The 19,369-nt window shown below is 41.7% G+C and overlaps 1 protein-coding gene across 1 annotated transcript in view; it reads right to left on the bottom strand.

The window, feature by feature from the left end:
- The window catches only part of kiaa1549lb (KIAA1549-like b), a 40,656-nt gene extending 39,257 nt beyond the window's left edge, over positions 1 to 1,399 (bottom strand). Inside the window, exons 1-2 of the mRNA XM_073463853.1 lie at positions 1,299 to 1,399; positions 397 to 500 (exon numbers count right to left, since the gene is read on the bottom strand). Coding sequence (XP_073319954.1) covers positions 397 to 500; positions 1,299 to 1,399 — 205 coding nt within the window. The remainder of the gene's footprint in view (positions 1 to 396; positions 501 to 1,298) is intronic.
- Positions 1,400 to 19,369: the final 17,970 nt, after the last annotated feature.

Here is a 19,369-nt window from a genome sequence, read left to right on the forward strand (position 1 = left end):
TTATGTATTCCCAAAGGAGAGAAAAAGAGGCAATCTTCAAAGTGGAACAAATAGAATTATTCAAGAGATGGCAGCTGTGTGCTCAAGTACAGCTAAGATAACGCTACTTCTAAAAAACACACAATGGACTTGAGTTAGTGTTTTGTGAATTTGCAGAAATTATGGCTCAGAAAGAGGCAGAAAGAGAGAGAGAGAGAGAGAGAGAGAGAGATGGAGGTTTACATTACAGGAACTATCATGAAGATGCTCCAGGGGATTAATGCACCAAGATGGCCAACATGGAGTTGTCTCTCATCCATTCCCGTCCTGTCCTCTGCTTTGATTCCCTGCACATCCTCGACACGTCCGTATAGGGGTTCTTTTATCCATTTATAAAGCTTTGCAGTCCTGTCACACCTCCCGCCCCCGTCAGCATGTTTCCCCTCCTGAAGTGAATCCAGCCAGCACTCACATACAACTCCTTCAGTGTTGGAGGGACACGAGCGGGGATGAAAACTGAGCTTAGGGGCAAACAAGGACCTGGATTGCACGAGGATACCACTCACAAATCGTTTATTTTTCCTCACGTCCAAGCTCGCTGAAGGAAATACCTGATAAATGGTAAAATTCACAGAACTGTCCAGCGTATACTCTGGAAATTAATGAGCCCCTTGCGTCCATGTTATCTGAATTACACACATGACGATGAGCCTGAGGCGTTGTGTACTCGCACAGCTGGCGCTGCACAGCTATCTGGAAACATTCATTCTCTCTTCAGATATTTGCCAACCACTAAATGAGAACTGTAATAGGATCTAATACCTACAAATTCAGTTAAAGTTCCAGGTCACTAACTCTGAATGTGTTCTTAAATGTCACCGCTATCCCAGAGAATTGCCGTAATGCTTTTAATAATTTGTTTTCGGAGCAATAAATCTCTGAATTTTATTAACAGTCTGGCTACATTAATTTCATAAAGACACTTCCTTCATGCTACATAAATGATCCCACCTAATTCCTTTTCTTCAATAAATCTCTAATGTGCTAAAATGTGATTAGTGAAATTGCTACACTGCAATTCTTAATCCATTCTTTCAAAAAAAAAAAAAAAAAAAGGGTGATCTAAAACAAAGAGTGGGAAGAGGGGGGATGTATTTCTGTATTCACAAAAGAGCTCTAAGATAACAAAGGATAAGGGATATTTGTCCTCCTGCTTCAAGGCCACTAAAAGGTCAGTCAGTCAAACCACCTGGTCATCAGAATGAAGGAGAACTTCCTGCCCCCAACCCCCCCCCCGCAGCGTTCCTCTCGTAACGTGCCCAGTGGCGACAGGAATCTGGGTGCGCGGGATGGAGGCCAGTCCGAGCGGAGGTGTGGAGTCCACCTGTGGTTTGCCACCTGCTCTCGCAGAGCTGAGCATATGGGAGGATTTTAACAATGGACGAGAGAGGACGAGGTGTGCAGATAATTGGAGATGGCGATAGAGACAGAGGGCAATGAGAAAGGGTGGGAGAAAGGCCAGCAGTTTGGTAAAAGAGTGATACAAGAATGAGGAGGTGATTGAATTTGCAGTGACAGTCTACAAGTCTGACGGTCCTTTTTTAACAAGAGTAATTCATCTTCATGATTCCTCATATTATTAAGCGTCAGTCTTGAAAGCAGATTATAAGAAGATGTCATATTACTACAAGTAAAACTAGATTAGGGGTATTAAGTCAACAATTGTGATAATCAATGAATAGTTTTAGTCATCCATCAAGCAGACGTGGCAAAATCTTGGCCTCTTGGTTGGACAAAACAAAGAGATCTTAATATGCAGGGCTCCAGACTTACTTTTTACAATGGTTGCAGTGGTGCGCCTAAGTTTTTCATTTACAGTAGGTGCACCAGCACATGCTTCAGGTGCACCCAATAGTACATTTTACTTTCTCTATACATTTAATAGTATTTCTAGTACCGGAATAATAAAAAACAAATGCACTATTTTCAACCCAAGGCTGCACAGATGAAACAGCAGGGAAGAAAATCAACTGCTCCTCAACCTGTGGCCGTCACAGCTACAAAACCACCACGTACGTGACTGGAGGCCGAGGCACGAGCAGGCACGAGCAGGCAGCGCTGCGTGAGTGGACGACAGAACAGCCGGCGGGCGACCTGTCACTGTCACTCAAGAAGCTGGAGTTAGCAAGTCCAGAACTAATGCGGGTCGAAAAAAGGAAATAGAAGGGAGCTGTTTGGCAATATTTTGCCTCTGAGGTGGATGCAGGATGGGAGGGAACGCTACAAACATCAGCAGGACCGACAACCTGACCTCTTCGCAGACTTGAGAGAGGTAATGTTCCCCTGAGCGAGCTACTGCAACGTTAGCAGCTAATGTTAGCATTCACATGGAGAACTTTCTACCGAGGGCGCGGCTAACGTTAACTGGCTAGCTTGCGCACTTCTTATACCGTTAACGTTACAGTCACAAGGGTTGAGCAAGATAACGCTAACGTATCTAAAATTAGTTTGACTTTGTCCTTTATCATCGCACTAACAGCTATTGACCCACTAATCTAACATTTCTCCTCAACTGTTTTGTGCTATAAAGCATTGTCTTGTTTTCAGAGTAAAATTCAGGCATCAGCCTAAATAGCGATGAGATGATAACCGGCAGTAAGAAGCTGATACACCAAGCATGTATGACCAAAAAAAATGTTTGGTTTTGGTTCACTTCTGTAGTCAAGAGAAAGCTACATGAGCTCTGCAAACCTTCTGCAACCTGCACCGCAAACCACAGACCTCATTTCCACACTCATTTCTCCCTCTGCAGCCGGCACTATCTTTGAGCTACCAGGACACAGACATGACACCGCCGGGGCTCCTGCTGCTCCACTCAAATTATACACCGCTTCTCCTTTTTGCTTTGAGCTGTTTTTGTTCTCTTATGTGCTGGAAATGGTAAACAAGAGAGTGTAATTCAATAGTGAGGTGGATGGGACCCTAGGAGCAGAGGAACAAATGTAAGGAGCCTGGTCGACTGCTTCTGAGGAAGTCCCTCCTATGTTTTTTTGCTGTTTATGGAAGGTGGCAGGATATACAACTGCTCAGAGCTGTTATTGCTGTGTCCAAATTATAACCAGGAAATTCGGCGTTGAGGTGAAGGGAAGTCTGGGAGGAGAGACTTTTGACTGAAAAACAGAATTTTACACATTGCACATACCCTCCGGGGTTTTTGTCTGTGTTTGGAGGCATCATGTCTGTGCAGGGCTGCAGGAACAGAGTGGATGCGCTGCCAAACACTGCTAAGGTGACAGTATGGATGGGAGGGAGGATGTCACACACAGCACTATGCTTTTTTTTTTATTTTCAGAAGGGTGCAAACAGCACAGCAGGCTGAGACACGCATCAGCTGTCTGGAACTCAGCCCAGCGGACACTTAACCCTGCAACCACGCAGAGACGAGTACATGGCATTAAAAGAGATGTTCATTCAGTCATCCGCTCATTTATTAGTCCTGACAAGGAGGCCACAGTATGTTTTCTTTCAGTCCTGCTAGAATGTTTGTCGGTGGCCAAAAAGACCAAGAAACATCATAGCTACAGCTACATCCCTATTAACTGTGGTGAGGAAGTATTTAGATCCTTTATTGAAGTAAAAGTAGTTACACAACACTGTAATACTCTTTACAAGTAAAAATATTGAAACTAAAAGTACTCAATGTAGAAAAATTGCACCTCTGACTTATTATATATTATTTCAATCCAGTATTATTTTAACAATGCACCTAATTTTTAACTATTATTGTGCAGGACTGCAAATAATGATTATTCTAAAAGTGGGTTGAGCTGCTGATTTTTTTTTCTTGATTATTAACTGATCGTTGGGTTTGTAAAAATTCAGTGATTACCCAGAGCCCAGTGTGACAAGAAAAATCCTCATAAGAGAAGCTGGAACGTAAAATAGTTTGGCGTTTTTTGCAGGCCAATTAATTTTTTGTCATTGGGACAACCAACTATTCATTTCAGTTCTTGTTCATTTTCCAATGTTCTGTGTGGGGGGAAAAAAACTTTTCGAATCTGAATTGTCTGGGAGTCGAAGTAGAAATGTAAGGTTGTGAAAGTAAAATAAATTCATATTAGTCTTGACTTCATAGCTCACAGGGGGAAAAAATGTAATCATCATCTCAAATTTACACCACAAAAAAATAACAACATTGTGAGAGAGTGTACGAGGAGGCATCACTGCCAGGTAGACCTTCAGAAAGAACAAGGGGGCCACAGACAGTCTGCAGAACACACATCCCACAAGAAACTGAGACATTTGATTTGTATCACTATGAAATCCGGAGTTTAACGGGAGAAATTACAAATCGGGGGCACGTCGGGTGAAACGGTTAAAAATAGAAAGACTGGAGGTAAACACTCCGCCGCTGCCTACTAACATTAGCTTACTGGCTAATGTTAGGATAGGACATGAGTGTCTTTTACTATATATGTCGCAGATCCAAATGCAGATTTCTTAACATTTTTGTGACCTATAAGAATGAACACATTTTGTAGGCAGTGCAGCCTTGATGGATGCATGCACTCCATACACCGAGTGCTTTCAAGTTAATAAATAATCTTCTTTGTAACTCTGATCCTAAGTGCACTTCAAACAACTCCTGCATCTAAGCTTGTTTATTTTTATCAACCGTCTTAAGAACGCAGCCGCCCTCTGACACCAGTAGAACCTTTTCATTGATACAATGATAGAAAACATATACTTGAAGGAAAAAACAGCTCTGGGCAACACAGGGACTCAGATGAGGCTCAGCACTCTCTCAGAACCTATTTTTCTCTGTCCTCCTTCTCTCTCTCTCTCTCTCTAAATAATAATCAGCCTCTCCACTGACGCTCAGGCTCTCTGTCTTTTTCAGCCTGACATGTCGACACACTGACTTCTGTCCTGATGCTGCTCAGGACGCTGTAGTCATGGCTTATGTTGTTGCACTCTGTCCACTCCTATTACTGCTCACCAAGGCTGTTGTGCACTGTCCTTGTCCCCTGGCCTGAGCTAGCCTTATTCTGGGTTGAGCAGTATCGTGATTTATGAGACGACAGAGATTTTGACACCTGGTTTTTATTATTTGACATAAAATACAGCAGGTCTGGCAACTAAATCATAAGACTGTACTTACTAAATAGCCCAGCACTGCATTGATTTCTTCCTGTAACTGTTTCTTCCTATACATAGGCATACATTAGGATAATGTCCCTATGAAGTGTCTCTATTTTCGCACTGCAGGCTCAGTTAAACACACCAGAGAGCCATTACTGAGGGCTTTTAGCGAGCTTTTTGGAAGGTGACAGGGGACACAATCCCTCCACTCTCACATGAAGGATCATATATCTGCTGCCTCAAACCCTTCTGGTGAAAATGGACAAACGGCAGCCAAACTTAATTGATTTCTGGGCCTCATTATGTAAATTCACAAATGAAAGTGCTGCAACAATTCAGGGACTAAAGGATATGGCCACAGTTCTGCTGAACCAAACAAACATCTTTGGATTTTATGAGGATATATTCAACATTTTTACAATGTTGCTGGATTATACTAATGATATAACTGAACAAAAGGGATCCAAAAAATGGTGATATGAGCAGAGGACTGATTACGTCCCAGAATGTGGAACCAAATGTGCTGACCGAAGAATGAACAGAGCTTGTGTCTCCCTTACTATGCAATGGCTCTTGGGCCTTACTGTCTGCATAAGAAAAAAAATAACAATTAAGCTACTGAATGAAAAACTGTACATCTCAAATATCACAAAAAAAAAAATCATTAAGCAACATTTGTTCTGCAAATTCTGATTGTCCTCTCCAAGGGCTCACTTTAAGAGTGCTGACTATGGTCCAAGTTGTATTGAATGCTCCGCTAGCAGCTGCACTTAAAAATTGCCTAAATGAACCATCGTCCAGTGTGGTTTCACACTTAGACTAATACTGGCCCAGGGAATAAGAACTTACAAACATTTATGGGTACAATATTTGGAAGTTTTTTCCCCTGAAGGATGACAAAGACTAAGATGATTCAGAAGCAATTCAGTCTGTAGGCTATCTCCTGTTTGGCGACAAGGGCCCTAAAATAAACCAACACATCAACAACTATTACATCAGCAGTTAGGAGTTAGGCCTGATTTGCACTTTGTTTACTTCTTACAGCTGAAAAAAGAAACATTATATTAACAAGAGAGGCAAAATAAACAATGCACCTTATAAAATAGGTTGTGCGTTTGGTTTTCATAAATTTCCTTTGCTTCAACAGCTTAGGTCAAAACTTTTTAATGAAATAAGAGTATTTTTATGGCGGTTATTGTGCAACAGACACAACTAATGAATGGGCTAATTAACCTTCTAATAAAATGATCAAAGGGCCAGAATGAGGTTGTTAAAGGGCCGCATTTGGCCCACGGGCCGCCAGTTGAATAGGTCTGGTCTAAATGGATAAATGCTAGATGATGTAAAAGCACGAATGACCTTTAGAGTGAGTGAGTCAAATGCCTAAATTTACATTTACAACTGGTAGACACAAGGGTGCACTAATCCTCTACACCCGACATTAAAAAGTCAGACCAAAGAAGACAAATAATGCTGTAGTCAAACTCTGTTCAGCGCTAGAAATGCTGGAACGTAAATAGTTTAGCAGGTACCTGTAGCTTTGATTAAAGATCCCCCGATGAAGCTCAGTCAGAGCCAGACAGAGCTTATTTAGTTATGTTGGTTCAAACACTTACTATCCACAAGTTTCCTGGGGAGGTCACTGGGGAAACGATTAGGATTAGCATCCTGTTACCATGGAAAACACCGGTTCTGGTAAACCAGAAGTTGCGTAAGGTATCACGGGGGATAGCAATAAGGATGATAAAAAAGCGTACAGATCTGCCTGTGATTATTAAGGATTTACGGGTCAAGAGAGGTGATTCCAACTTCGTCAGTTTCAGATAAACTTCCGCTACTACCGCTTCACCTGCTGGTTTGCATCACATTATTTGGGGAGGATAAACTAAAGAAAAGCCAAACCTCTGACCTAACTACCCCCAAACTTCATTTCTAGATACCACAGAGCATTAAGTAAAACACTTATTCTCTTAAATATCGTATAAAATGCTTTCCCTTTTCCATTAATCACAAATATAATTATCCATGTGGTTTGTTTGCTTTAAAGTGTATTTAAAGTGGGAAAAAAAATGTCTGTTTTCCGCAGCAAATATTTATAACAACATTAACGATGGCTCAGTTCCATTAAGTGTCCCAGTAGGCAGCATGACTGATAGCAGGGCCCTGAACAGACTTGCCTAAATGGAATGCACTTGTTATTTCCTTTATTAATTGCACCTGTGAGTTTTCCTGCAAAGACTTTCACACAGTCGCTCCTCCACATCCTGTGGAAAATAGAGCATTCGTTCTCGGATTAAAAAGCAGACCGGCTAAGTTGAAGAGAGCCGGGTGCATTTCATCACAAAGTAAGACTCTGAATGCACTTATCATTACAGATTCATGCTATATAAAAATGTAGGAATATTTTCAGGGTGAAATATTCCTTTGATGCGTGCAGCCATCAGATGAACCTTGCTGGGGCAGACGGGATGACTGGGAGTCAGACAGCTCAGTAGGGTGCTGCAGGCAATCACAGTCCCATTAAACCCACCAAAAGTAAGTCATCTTTCACTTCAGCATCATGCCCAGAGGCAGCACTGGCCTGTGAACTGTCAGGGTTGAAAGCAGAGAGAGTACGAGTGGTAGAGATAAAAGCAAAGGTAAATACATATACTGTCTTGCCACGGATTCATCATACAAATGAAATATAACGATCGCATTTAGGTTTCTTCATACAGGCTGAACTCCCTACAAACAAGGAGCATACGATTTCTGATCTTGTCAGACGACTTTTATTTTAGAAATTAGGTCTGTGTATATCTTAAGATTGTTCACACTGTGTTAACAAACCAGATCTCGAGACAAAAATATTCACTGCCTCTTCAAATAAGGACCTCTTGTCCTGGTTTAACCTCACACACACACTCACATACATAGTGTCGAGAAAAAGGACTGCATCGAACTGGAGTTCACGTCCGTCTCCTGGGGCTGTGCATATCAGAGCAGGCAGGGGACGAGTGTAGGAGTTTAGCTGCATGCCGGGGCTGTGATGGGCCTTGGGATTACAGTACAAAAACCAATTGACATGGCAGACTGTGGGTGTGAAATGACAGGTGGGGGTCAAGGGAAGGCATCAGATAGTGACGCAGCAGCTGACAGCACTGTGTTTATTGGTTAAAATGGAGTTCTCACCTAGATATATATATTTGCTCTGCTTAATCTTAAAGCAGCCCAGTCGCCGGGACAAAATGTCACCAGTTCACATTAATGCAAACCACTGATACGTTCACATTTGTTCATGTCATAGTCTACGCTCACATTTCTATAAAATGTGCCATACCACGTTCACGTGACACGTTTATGACCGAACTGTCATATCAGGAGGTGGAGGAGATGCCAAGAAGGCTGCCAAGCCAGTGACCGCGGTTCAAGATTGTGTCTCAACATTCGTAAGCGTGACACCTCTGGATGTTTACAAGGAGACCTCAGGACAATTTTAAGGCGGGTTTGCAGGACAGTTTGCCAACATTTATTCCGGCAGCTGGGTTGTTTTGAACATACTGTATCATTCATAAAATGAAGAGCGCATTATTTTCACATTTAGGTTTCTTTAGTGCACGGACCTGATCTACAGGTGGTGCATGTTTGGTCAATAGTTCGGAAAGTTTTTGTTCACATGTTGCATATCTTTCCTTCACGTGTACAGTAATTTGTAATGGGGGGTTAGATTGTAACTGTTCCTGTCAAAGTAGACTGACCTAGATTAGTTAGACTAGTTGTTGCCATTAACCATTAGAAGTCATGTAAAACAATATTTTAGTGGTGATAGGGGATGTACTGGTGCAGCAGCAAGTCTGGGACAAAAGTAGCATCGTGTCCACATTATGACTGAAAAGCTCATGGATACACTGAAGTCAGAAGAACGGCTTCCCAACTTGGGAAATGGGACCATCCGATGAGCACGCAAATGCACCTTTTAAAACATCAGCTTTGCAAATGTTATCATAACATGTTTGAACCATGAAAACATAAAGTGTCCTCAGTTTGAATAAGGTTGTATTTACTTCAACAAAGTTTCATGTTTGATATGATCAATAGGATCAGGGATCGCCTAACAGTCTTTTCTTTTGCTGCAGCTGTGTCAGAATTGGATCATGATGTCTTATTATATGCTCAACCTAAATTAGAAAAGTATAGAAATAGAAAACCAAGGGCCTGTTTGAAAGAGGAGCCGGATCAGTAGCCAACTGAGAAGGGTTCACTTTCATGCGTACAAGCACTGCTTCTCATGTTTACATCTGCTCTGGTTCTGTAGACACTCACAGTGCAGTACTACAAACAACAAACATCACTACAATAGATGAATAAATCATTTGTCCCTGCAGAGTGACCTCAGTGAAGGCTTGAGGCCTGCCGTCTGCTTTTCAAAAGACCAATACATCACAGGGAGGGTAGGTGAAGTAATGGCTTGGTCACCTGTGACACTCGCTAGGAAACATAAGAGAACACCGGTATCACTGTTGGGAAGCTTTACCCCTGACTTTCTAATTGGGCCCTCAGAGATACTTCAGAGGAAGTCAAAGCTCATCCTGCTAAGTGACAGACGTATATGTCCTGTGCCAACCTCCTGCACAAATGTGAGCCTATATACCTCAGAGGAGAACGTAGCATTTTCCACTATTTGTACACTTTCATGTAAAATTCAAACCACTTTTTCCATAAACTGTGTTGCTTTCTCTGATAAATGTTGCAACCTGTAACCCCTCCTTGGCATTCCTCTCCCTCTGTGTGTCTGCTTTGTAGAGCATGAAGAAGGATGAGATCTCCTAACAATACATAATAAGTAACAAATGCATCAACAGTTTATGAGCGTTTAGACTGCGTGTGCTGAATACACAATAGTTTTTCCTCCTGTTTTCTTCAGGAGATCTGCACAAATCCACCCTGAAAGAACATCATTAAAAATGCAGGCAGCCATAAACCTCCTAATGGTCTTGTTTGTCTATGCTAATAATACTAATTAACCAAAATTGTTTTACTTTTAGGTTGTTCATCCTAAACGTCTACACATCTCGCACCCCTGGTTTTTGACATCAGTGTCATTAAGGCAGAATGTCTCTGCGTTTATTTGTATTTTGCGAATAAAGTGACTGATTCTTTCTCGGCGATACATAATTCATGCCTGCCATGTCAAACCAAATTGCCTCTGGAGTCTATTAACATAAACATGATGTAAAAGAAGGCCATCATGAATTGAGAGGCTCTTAAGTGACATGACATTGACAACGATATTGCAGTAGTCCACCTTGTGAAACCTTCCTACACCTTAATCAAACATGCAGGGTGGTGGGCAGCTCAAGCAGATGATTTTACCTCCACGTTGTTCCATGTTATTAACTACCACACGTCTAGTGTCTGGAATTAATTCAGTATTGCAGAAGAAAATGCAGAATGGCAGAAAAAAAATTGGACACATAACCAAAAAAATAACAATTTTTTGGCACAAGGCTTCTCGGCGATTATCTAATGACCTCCTGAGAGCTCCACAACCTCCAGACTGGAGACCACTAACTAATGCGCGATGCTGAGCAGATGCACCGGCCCTGACCGTATTTATTGGCCGTGGTGCAGGGAAGGTTAGCCGAGGCACGAGGAGGATGAAGGGAAGACGACAATGGGGGATAACAAGGTGGGATAAGCCTGTTAAGCTTCCAGGATCCCCTCTGAAATCCACACTTGAGTCAAGCACAAGAATGTCAAAATGTATGTAATACAATCACAAGGCTCTATAATCTCGGGTCACTACAAGCAGCAAGCCATAAATTAAGATGCTCATGTTTTACTTGCTGACAGCGTGAGGAAGTTTTTGGTTTAGAAAAAGGATTTTTGATTATTTGACTGTAAATAAGACATAAAACTTTTTATACGGCCAATAAATATTACTCTTTAAAGTTATTGCAATTCAATATTAAGCTATTCCCCTTCTAGACAGCTCAAAGCATAAGAACATTTGCGCTAATTAACAGAATATTACAATCTACAATATAGGTTTACTAACCTCTTAGGAAAAAATGTGGTTACAGCCTCTTAAATGAGATTATTTGCTGCTTTTCTTGCTGTGCTCAGACTACATAATATTTTTGTTTGATAAGATGGTCACTGTGTCCGGTTAGGCGATTATAATGTCATGAATTCTTTCCGTGACTCAGTCGAGAGGCATGTCAGACCACATGATGAATCATAGCGTGTTACCTTCCACAACCTGTGTGATGTCATCAGGAAGGGGAGTTAGGGGCCCACTTCTGGCAACAAGACTACAAACAAACTGGACTGGCACTCAGTAGAGCGCACACCTCCGCCAAAGCCCAACAGTCCCCTTTATCCACTCATACATACCAGCCACCTAAATACTTATGATCTGGTTTCTTGCATTATTCCCAGAGAAACTAATGAAAATGTAAAAAAAAAAAAAAACAAACAAACACCCTAACACTCTATAAAATTCCTGGATCTGCACCAAAAGTTAATGGGGTCTAATATGGATCGAGAATCGACGTTTCCTGGAAATCTGTTCCCTAAATTTTGTGTAATCCTGCTGACAAACCAACAAACACACAAAGGGCCAGTGGTGAAAAAATAACCTCCTTGGCGGAGGTAATAATGGGGTCAGAAGCAGCGTGTAGGATACGGTCTTGTGTTCGGAAAAGAAAAGCCGAGAAAAAGAAAGAAAAAACGACTGTGACCCATCCTCAACCAACAACATCAATTCTCTTTCAACTCGCCATGTCGCCATACAGTTGGGCTGAGCGCTATGTGCTCCCGGTAATCCATTGACGATGTCGAATTTTCCATGAAAGGCAAAAAAATACACAAAACAGACACACTTATCTTTTTGAGAATGCCGCATCCAGTTGTTGTCCACAATAAACCACACAGGATAAAACACAAACAGTTGACACCCATTTTTTTTTCATTCCCACGTCTACGTTTTTCAGGCCAGGCTATTAACTGGCTGCTATTGTGGAGTCAATCCAGCATCAGTCTTCTACTACCGCACAGTGATTTTTGTGGGGTATTTACCTGCTAGTTGTACATAAAAATCTATTCAAACAAATATGTGTACTTGGGCTCTGGGTAATTTTAATGGACATTTCTTACATTTTTATGACACTTCATAGACCAAACTAATCAATAAAACAATTGGCAGATTATGAAAATAATCGTAAATTGCAGCCCTCGCTCATGCTTCTCTGGAGGTGCATGGAAACCACACCGGGAGCCACTAGTCAATAATATGCCCGCTGATTGTGTTTCAAAGAGCTGGTGAGTCAGTGAGAATTATTAAATGGGCAATAGCTTGTCCATGCAGTTAAACTCAAGACTATAATTTGCTGTCTTCACTAATATATTTTCTGCTCTTCAAAAACTAAAGCTGCTTCCCTTGCGACCAGAAAAGAAACACCAAATCACAGTTTACACAACCCCATCCGTTCTTGGCCACGTTGGGAGACAGACAGAACAAGAGCAGAGAAAATCTCACAGATACGGTTTGCAGCTGAGAACAAAAACATGACACGGCTGCATTATACACCTTAACACAGCTGAGCGACCAGTCAAACATCATGTTAGAGCTTCAACACTGACAACACTGTTCATGTTTTACATCACAGCCATCATACGCTCAACCTTGACGCACCACACAGTCAAAGCAAACGCCGAGATCACCACCTCCTCCAGCAGGCAGCGTGATGGATGAGCTCTCAAACAGCGGCCTCAGCTACACCCTCAGTTCACCACAACACCGCAGGGCCAGCGGCTGTGTCACACTGCAGCTGCTGCTGTCATGGTGGCCATATAGGATCCCGCTGTCATGTCTTTAATGAGTCTTGCAGATATTTACAACAGGGAAGACGCATGTGAGCTCCACAGCGAACGATCATCTTACGTGTTTCGAGAGCCATTCTGGTGTTTTTACATGCTACACATATACATTAAATTACTGCTGACCATTTCCAATCATGCTGCAGTTGCTTACCACATCCAAAAATCAACTCACTGTATGTCTGCTGTCAGTTAGGCTACTCGATTGTTGCAATGAAGTTGTAATTTAAGACTCCGTTTCACTTTGAAAAGTGTGGAGATATGCAATTAAATGATTTAGAAGTAATTATGTATCGCTACTTCAGCTGAGTGAAAAAACAAACACCTAATTAAGCAAGTTAATTATGAGAACAGTTGAGAAAACAAAGAGCACTTAGCCGGCATATTTAACGGATATGTACAGTAAAATTCATGAAACCTTTCATAAGTAAATTAAGCACTTAGATAAGAGAGAGGAGGTCTCATTAGAGAGTAGCACAAGAGGTGAGACATGACAGTGTTCAGTGGAGGGTGAAAACAGGTTTTGTTTCTAACGCTGGCCGGGATACTTTACTGTAATGGCTATATTGCAAAATCAATGGATAATACATTCAGAATTGCTTTGGCAAAAGGTGCACAAAAAACCAATGTCTAGTCTTGAATTGTGATATTGCTGTTGTTACAGAGAGATGAATCCTTCAATTGTTCTTTAGCGTTGCAATTGTTACCAAAACAAGGACATCGGGGGAACCAAGTGTGGGCTGTATCGCAACACACAATACAAACAGTATGTACTGTATATATTCATATTTTGAAATCTAATCACAACCACTTTATAAATGCTAGGATCAGGGCAACAAAAGTAAATATAACAATATTTTTGACCACAGATCCTCATATTGATATTTTGTAACGATATTGTTAATGACTTTTGGTTTGACACAAAATAAACAGAGATTTGTGGGAACTATCCTCTGTGATGTGGATATAATGAGCCAGTGGGTAAACAAAACCTCATTAAAGACCCAACTCGACATATTTAGAGGTACAGGTTTTAGTTCTGAAAATTGCTTCGTTTTACTGTAATATAGCCTTTAACACCGCTCCTGCAATGTCTAGTTTTTATGACACTGTGGCACTCACCCCTATCCTGATGAAGTGCTTTGACAAACTGGTTCTCCAGCACACTAAAGACAACATCCCTGCAAGCCTGGACCTTCACCTGTATGCTTTCAGATTCAACAGATCCACAGAGGATGCCATATCCCCTGCCCTCCACTCAGTCTTCACACACCTTGAGAATAAGAACAGCGACGTCAGAATGCTGTTTGTTGGTTTCAGCTCGGCATTCAATACAATCTCACCCGTGGGACTGACTTAAATAGTCTGGGCGAGCTTACCACACTCATTGGATATTGGACTTCCTCACAAACAGACCCCAGACAGTTCGGAGTGGTAGACGCACCTCCTCTACATTAGTGCTCAACAACATCATGGTCATCAAACATCACCACACTGGTTAGAAAAGCACAGAAAAGGCTCTACTTCCTACAGACTTAAGAAGGAAAGCCAAACGATATAATGTGGATATATTGCCCAGTCCTAAGTGGAAGGCATACTGGATCTTTGAAATTGATTTTCTGCCCTAAAACTATATATTTTAAGTTACATCATTTTCTTCGAAGTATAGCTCTTTAGTACTTTGGCATTAGAAAAGTTGCATTTCAGAGTGGATGGAGAGCCTGGCTAGACAAAGTCAGGGAACGTGTGACGCACACTGGCAGCATATGATGCACATTAAACCACCAGGATTGTTTCCTATAATGCAGCTTGACTAGTCTAGACTCTAGGCTACTGCTGTATCTTTAAGTTTTTGCAGTTGGACAAACAGCAAAGTAAGTCTGATGCCAGAAAGAGCTGCAAAGAACAAATACCTACAGTATCATCACTCAGGCTGGTACGTTTCAGAACAACCCTTCCCCCGAAATAAAATAAAATAAAATATTATCAAAGCTACACCTCTTTCCTCACTTTTTGTAGGACAATTTATATGGACTGGAAACATTTGTTGCGAGCAGAAAAGGTAAATCTTCCAAGAGCAAACTTTTTTTTTAGCAATACCTGATACCTCATTTGTTTTGTGTGGGTCAACCAGTTCTTCAGTTCAGTTTACTTTGTCAGAAAAAGGCAGCTTTCAGGGACTATCACTGAAAATGCTTAATGCAGAGAACAGAGGACATTTTTCAAAAAGCTTCTCTACTTCAAGGCACTTAACGGACTCTGCTGGACACAATTCAGGATGTGGGCGGACAAATAATCCAAACTGTTGGAAGTGTCAGAGTTCAGACGAGGCCATCTGCTATGAGAATATCTTCTCATTCAGCTTTTGGCAGAAAGTTCATAATTATTTCAGCGCTTACCAGTCCTCATTTAGATTTTTGACCAAGATTATCTATCCGCTCACAGTGGCCCACTGAATCGCTACAGATTTATCCCAGACAGGCTTAATGGTGGGCAGACAGATACTATTAAGAGGATGGACGTCCCCACGGGAGCCACTTCAGGAATAGTTTTATCCAACAAGGCAAGGTGGCCTCCTTTGAGCAGCTTCCTTTCAGGATGAGAGATCAGTACGTATCAAGATAGGAACATTTTTTTCTGATGTGCATCTGTGGTGTCACATAGATTAAAGTGTAAGCATAAAAAGGGAAGATTGTAAAAATGTATTATGGTCTTTTGCTCTTTCTTTGAGGAAATGGAATATTTTTTTGTATGCAATTTATCGCATATCTACTAGTAAACTGTTGCCTTCCGCACACCTTGATTTGTAGTTCTTTTATGGATGATTTAAAATATTAAAACTCACATTTTCGCCAGTGAAATATAAAGTTTTCCTTCATCAGTCTGAATCTCTTACCCCAAAAGAGAGTCTGTCGGTTCATATCAACCCTAAGCCTCACTTCCTCCTCCTCATTCCTCACACACTTACTTCTTGAATTGGATATTCTGTCATTCTTCTAATTTAAACTTCCTCCCTATCCCCCCACTACGTTTAGTCCGCACAGCTTAATGGCTCCATGACGCGTAATGACGTCCACTGTCAAGGAGAGGCCTGTCTCCTAGGTAACAATATCATCACTGAGATGTATGTATACCACGAGGAGATATTCCTGACCTTCACAGACAACAAATAAAAGAAGCGTTGAGTCAGAAAGACACACAATCACACTCTCAACTGCATTTCGATGACATTGTAGCATGTGGTAAAACTGTTCATTTGGTTTGTTTGTTCAGTTGAGTAGACGAAACACACAGACATTCATTGTTGTAATTCAATTATCGAGCTCTGTGTCTCCTGTGCAGGTGTACTTGCTTACAGCTTCAAACATATCCGCTTGATATGAAGGAACGTACAATGCGGCAGCTCCGCAATTAAAAAAAAAAAGTTTAATAACAAAAGCAATGTTCCCTCTCTGCAGCAGGTTACAAAGTGCTGAGACTGGCGAGTTGTGGCACACATCACACGCACGGATGCGCACGCGCCGGTACAATCTCTGAGGACGGACTAATAAGATACCCATGAAGGATGAAGGGAAACAAATTCTGAGGCTCCCATAGACATTTGCTTACAGATGGGGTATGAGCTGGAGCATGTGTAGAGGCCTGGCTTGTGTGCGATTGTGTGTATTGCACAGGGTTAGTTCTCCAGAGGCAGCGGAGCTACACACTCGGATTATCCCAGTAATGAATTGGCCTGTGGGGAACAGCCCGTCTCATTTTAAGACTTAAGGGGGTGACTTCAGAGCACTAAAGTAAGGGCATAAATCAAACAAATGCTACGTGGTATAGATTTATGAATGTGCATAAAAGTGAGTGCATTTCAATATGTGGTGTGTGTGTGTGTGTGCAAGAAAATCTCCCTCTTACTAAGGGAAAATGTAATAAAAAACAACAAAAAGAAACAGAAAGCGTGTCCTATCCGTGATTCAAAATGCATGACACATTTTAAGGTTTTACCCTTGCATGACTACAGTTCGACGCATTTAAATCTATCTCTCACAGCATCCCATATTTAAGTTTGTGAAGTCATTTGAATTACCTCCAAGTGTGAGTAAGAGTATAAGCAATAAAACGGCCTCTGGATCCTGCCAGGAGAACATTTTTTAAAAGTCCTGAGACAGCTTGATAACTGATTAATAAGAAAGGCTTCTAAAAACTGTTGAACATTTTCTTTAATGCTCTCCGAGTTCAGCTCAGCCCTCCACGGCGCTCCCGACGCTTCGCTGACGCTGTCACCGTTGCCTCAGCTCTCAACCTGCTTCAGCAAAGCCAGAAATACGAGAGGAGAGAGCGTCCCCGAATCTGTGATGACACTGGGATTTAAAATCAAAGGCTTCTCCACAGACCGCGAGTGAGACGCTGATGTTTCAGAGCATTAGCATACCACAAACAACCGTTCTCTGCCTCGGGGCTGAGGATGTTACATGGGGTCACTTCAAGCGGTGTTTAAGACTGGAGCTCTCATATTGTTGTCTGTTATGCAAAAGAAAAAAGCTTTCTGAAATTAATACTTCAGCACTGAGTATTTCTCAGATGGATGATGCTATATGGCAGGAAACTGTATGTGAATTTTACATTACGCTCATATGATCTCACTGCTATTCTATTGTAGGTCGATAGGTGATGAATGTTCCCAGCCCAGCCTCAGTTTCAACACAATCCAATTAGAGCACACAAACAAAGGGCATCCTCACATTTACATGACAATATGTAAACGCTCTGAGGTTTGTAGTCATGAGAAGACAGACCAAAAAACAGGTCACGGACCAACAATGTCCCATTCACTGGTATTTTCTATATGGACATTGACTCAAATGAATACACCTACATGTAATGAGGAAGAGGCCGTATGCGGTAACACATAGAAGTAGCTACTACGCAGCTCCTATGTAGCTTCTTTGAGCTAAAGATAACCGTTTTCCTTTATCACCGCAAATTTACTGTATAAATGAATCAAGTTTGCGGTTGTAGACGATCTGCAGCTCACTCGTAAAAGTAAGGGTATCAAATGCCATTAAATTAAAGGTTACAATCTACAAAACTAAATCTAGATCAACTGAATTTCGTCCTGTGTTAACGTACGGTTTGACGTATTTTCTGGGCTGGGCTGTTATCAGGCAGGACTTTCATCATGATGTTACAATGGTGAAGGGTTTGTTGTCAATGACTGTCGGCCATTGGCGATCAGCCCAGCCCTACTCTAAAGATGGGCGATGGGCCGATGGTGAGCCACTAACTGGCCGATGTATCTCTTGCTAACTCTTGCTCACCTTGCCATCGTTCCACTTTTTTCAGATTTACTGAGGAGCAAGAGTTTCCTTGCTTGTGTGCATTGTGTAAGTGTTTGCGTGCACTCTTTGCCAGCTGCTCAGCTTGTAACATTTTGAAGGCTCAGTGTAATGAATGTTTTCGTGCGTCTCAGTGATCTCATGTCCCCTCCTCCAGTGGTTCAAAGGGATTAGCTTATAAATGCCACAGTCCACAAAGGCATCTGTGTGGAAAAAAGGCAAAGCCTACAGCTACACTTAGCATTACACTTAGCATTTCCATTTATAACAACAGTGGACAAGAACTAAAAGTGATAGATGACAGTGACACCATTAAACGTGACTGATGACCCCATCTGTGAGGAGGCGAATCTCTCTTACTGTCCTTCTGTCTCACTAAATCCTGGGCTGATCCAGCCTCATTCACTTCTGGTAAAAAATCTTCGTAAATTTTTAACTTCCATATCTTTCACTTTCTCACGAAATCACTCAAAGTAACAGAGAAGGAATTCACTTGATCAAATGTGACAAAAACCACCAGAGTCCAGGCCCCATCTGTGCCCAGGCTAAAGGCCCTACACACAACTGTTCGAGCATAACCTGAATCTCAGGGCGAGACAAATAACACCTTTGTCATCCTTATTACTATATAAAGTGTGGTGACATCCAGTGTAGCTATGCCCATCTACAACCTGAGCAGATTACTGATGAGCCAGGACAACAGCTGTGTGGGAATGCAGGACCTGCAAACACCAAAAAGAAATCTGCATTTGGTTCACCTGATGTGTCTTCCCCATGTGAGTAACTGGTCTTTAGATACTCATTAAGCTAAACAAAGTGCATTAGGGCATTTTCAAATTTCTTATTCTATAGAAGAGGGTTCCTGAAAGAGAAGATCCCAGATTTGTTCTTAGCATGTTCCTTAAAAAAAGATGATAAACTTCTAGTGGGTCTATCTCTTTGCATACATTTAAGGCCCAGACACACCTGACCGACGTGAAATAAGCAGCGACAAAGACCAAGAGTTGCGTCGCCTTACATCACCTCTGTCTAAAGAAGCTCTTGACCACGCCACAGAAGAC

The sequence above is a fragment of the Pagrus major genome, chromosome 4 (genome assembly GCF_040436345.1).
Source record: "Pagrus major chromosome 4, Pma_NU_1.0".
In the NCBI taxonomy this organism is placed as follows: Eukaryota; Metazoa; Chordata; class Actinopteri; order Spariformes; family Sparidae; genus Pagrus; species Pagrus major.